At 29.3% G+C, this 2,835-nt stretch overlaps 1 protein-coding gene across 1 annotated transcript; it reads left to right on the top strand.

The window, feature by feature from the left end:
* Window positions 1-1,447: 1,447 nt before the first annotated feature.
* Window positions 1,448-2,835, top strand: LOC123888705 (transcription factor MYB114-like). Its single transcript, XM_045937843.1, has 3 exons — window positions 1,448-1,749; window positions 1,903-2,032; window positions 2,200-2,835. The coding sequence occupies exons 1-3, from the start codon at window positions 1,611-1,613 to the stop codon at window positions 2,618-2,620; spliced, it is 690 nt and encodes a 229-aa protein (XP_045793799.1). The 5' UTR covers window positions 1,448-1,610; the 3' UTR covers window positions 2,621-2,835.

Here is a 2,835-nt window from a genome sequence, read left to right as displayed (position 1 = left end):
TAATTGTCACCAATTTGACTTTCTTTTAAAGAAATTGGTTGCTTTTTCAACAAGCGGTTCTAATATGTTTTGTTGCTTGAGTGGGTTGGCGATGTTGCTGCCATTAGGGGATGTTTCACTTGTTTGACCAGTTTGTTGTGCATTACGACTATATACTTTGTTTTTGATCAATTACTAATGTAAGTACTAATGCCTGTTCGGATTGGCTTATTTTAAGCTTTTGTGAAACGCTTATGTAAATAAGTAAGTTTTTATTTATAAGCTTTTCAAGGTAGTTTATGAGAAAATAACTTATAAGGATACAATTTTTGTTAGTAAAAAATGAAAACTTATGAATTAGCATAAAACTTTATATATTTTTATAAGTTATTTTGATAAGTTTAAAAATAAGCCAAATCCAAACAGACCCTAAATATTACTGACTTTTGATATAGAGACTTGTTTCAAATTCTTCAAATATTTAAGACCTTCAGAGTGAACGTTATTACTATTTTCTTAAAGAAAAAGTAGATGATGTGTGTAAGAAATTTGACTATATAATTTTTATGTTACTTCTAACTTATCCTTACCAAATTAGTTTTCAAGATCATGATATGAATGATTCACTCTTAAATAACATTCCTTATTTACTTTCAATATGTGCACTTGAAGTTTTCTCAATAGACCCCTATGTATAATGTATAATGGTTTTGGTACATGCTATAAAGGTGCGGGTACGGTACCGGTACGTCGTACGACATTTAAAAAAAATTAAGGTACAGGTACGCTCATATAATTTTTTTTTAATATAGTTATATACTTAAAATAATAAAATTATATTCTTAAAACAAATAATTAAACATAAAAAATAGTAAATTTTAAAAGTAGTTATATTGTGGTTTACACGTTTAGGAAATTAGGAGTATAAGACTATGCGGCTCTACTTTTAAAAATAAATAAAAAAGGGAAGAAGACTGAATCAATTCTAATTTTAAACTAAAGTGAAACTTTCTTAAAAAAAATAAACAAATAAAAAAAGAATGGGATTGAAAAGTGTTGCCAAAAAAAAAGTTTTTGATGAAATATGTACCACGTGTGTATCCTGAGAGTACCACGTGCGTACCTCGAAAGTACCACGCGTGTACCCGCATGAAAAAACAAAAAAAAACTCAATACTTTGAGGGTACGTACCATAAAAGTACCATTCGCGTACCGATACCCGGTACTCTGTCTAAAACGGAGTAGCGTGCAACATTGGGTACATGTATAATTTGGTAAAATTGAGTTAGTACTAATTTATAAACTCAAGTCCATTTCTTTCCTACACATTTTCTATCGGTCTTGTGAAAAAAGAGAGAGATTCATTTTCACGTTTCTCTTGTACTCTTAAGATTAAGAAGATACGTGTAAACAATTTGACCATTAAATTTGATGTCAGACTTAAATTTGATGAATCATATAGCAGACCAAGGTGCATGATACTGTGCCTTTGTCCCTTCTCATTGTATTTAAAAGTTGGGTAAGAGTTTGTGTGTGTATACATATAAACTTGTGTGTTACTTTTAGGACCATATAAAATTAATTGAGACATAGGTGAGCACATATTGCAACGATACAATATATAATATACAATGCAACATTCATCAAGTGATGTGGTAGAATCATCAAGTTTGAGAAAAGGGGCATGGACTAAATTTGAAGATGAGCTTCTCAAAGATTGTATTCAACGTTATGGGGTGGGGAAATGGCACTTAGTTCCTCAAAGAGCAGGTGCATATTTCTTTTATATATAGAAATTAATTATATCTATGAATATCGTCAGCTCAGAGATAAGAGTTTGAGTTTATGATCTCGAAATATATAATTTAAGTATCATTCGAAATAATTATAAAATGATCGTATATATGTTGTTAAATTTGATAGGATTGAAAAGATGCCGCAAGAGTTGTAGAATGAGATGGTTGAACTATCTAAACCCAAATATCAAGAGGGGAGAATTTAGTGAAGATGAAGTTGATTTGATGATCAAATTGCACAATCTTTTAGGAAACAGGTTTGTATATTTTAATATTTTAATAGACATTTACAGATGTGTAAAACTATTTTATATTGTCGATGAATATCTATTGAATTCTAGAGTAATTAACTATGGCATCAAATTAATTATATAAAAAAAAAACTATGGTATCGAATTAAACAAAAAATGTTTTGTCTATGTAGATGGTCCTTAATTGCTGGAAGACTTCCCGGAAGAACTTCAAACGATGTGAAAAATTATTGGAACACCTACATGCGTAGCAAAAAAGAGAAGAACAAAATGAAGGAAAAAATAGAAACAATGAAACCACATGAAGTGATAAAGCCTCAACCACGAACTTTTTCAAAACCAATGTTGGAATTGAATAAATTTATTGCCTCAAATGATCATAGTTGTTCCAAAGTTAATATGAATGAAGAATTAGGTGCAACTTCATCAGGAACATGCAATTGGTGGAAAACTTTGTTATTCGATGACAATGAAGATCATAACAATCACTTATGTGAAATGGACTTTTGGGATGATCAAGAGCTTAATTCAAGAATAAATTCTTTTGACTTTCTTGAAAGTCAAACTTGGAGTGATTTTCTTGCTCAAATTTGAGCAATAGTTGAGTAAATTAGAGACAAAAAAATAATATAAAATTGGTTGCTAAATTAGAGATGAAAATCATCTTTTACCGTCTATAAATTTCTGTTGTTATTTTAACTTTTTCTAGTAATGATGTGTGATATTATTGAATATGTAATATGTGTACTACTATCTCAATTGTTTTTTTAGTTAAGATTTGATTAAAAAAAATTGTTTTTGCGAAAAAA

The sequence above is a fragment of the Trifolium pratense genome, linkage group LG6 (assembly GCF_020283565.1).
Source record: "Trifolium pratense cultivar HEN17-A07 linkage group LG6, ARS_RC_1.1, whole genome shotgun sequence".
Lineage (NCBI taxonomy): Eukaryota > Viridiplantae > Streptophyta > Magnoliopsida > Fabales > Fabaceae > Trifolium > Trifolium pratense.
Note: the sequence above shows the minus strand (reverse complement) of the source record. Positions and strands in the feature narration are given on the sequence as shown.

Coding starts and splice junctions, on each gene's coding strand:
- LOC123888705 (XM_045937843.1), top strand. CDS start 1,611: ATGCAACATTCATCAAGTGATGTGGTAGAATCATCAAGTTTGAGAAAA. Junction 1,750..1,902: donor CTTAGTTCCTCAAAGAGCAG/GTGCATATTTCT, acceptor TAAATTTGATAG/GATTGAAAAGATGCCGCAAG. Junction 2,033..2,199: donor CACAATCTTTTAGGAAACAG/GTTTGTATATTT, acceptor TTGTCTATGTAG/ATGGTCCTTAATTGCTGGAA.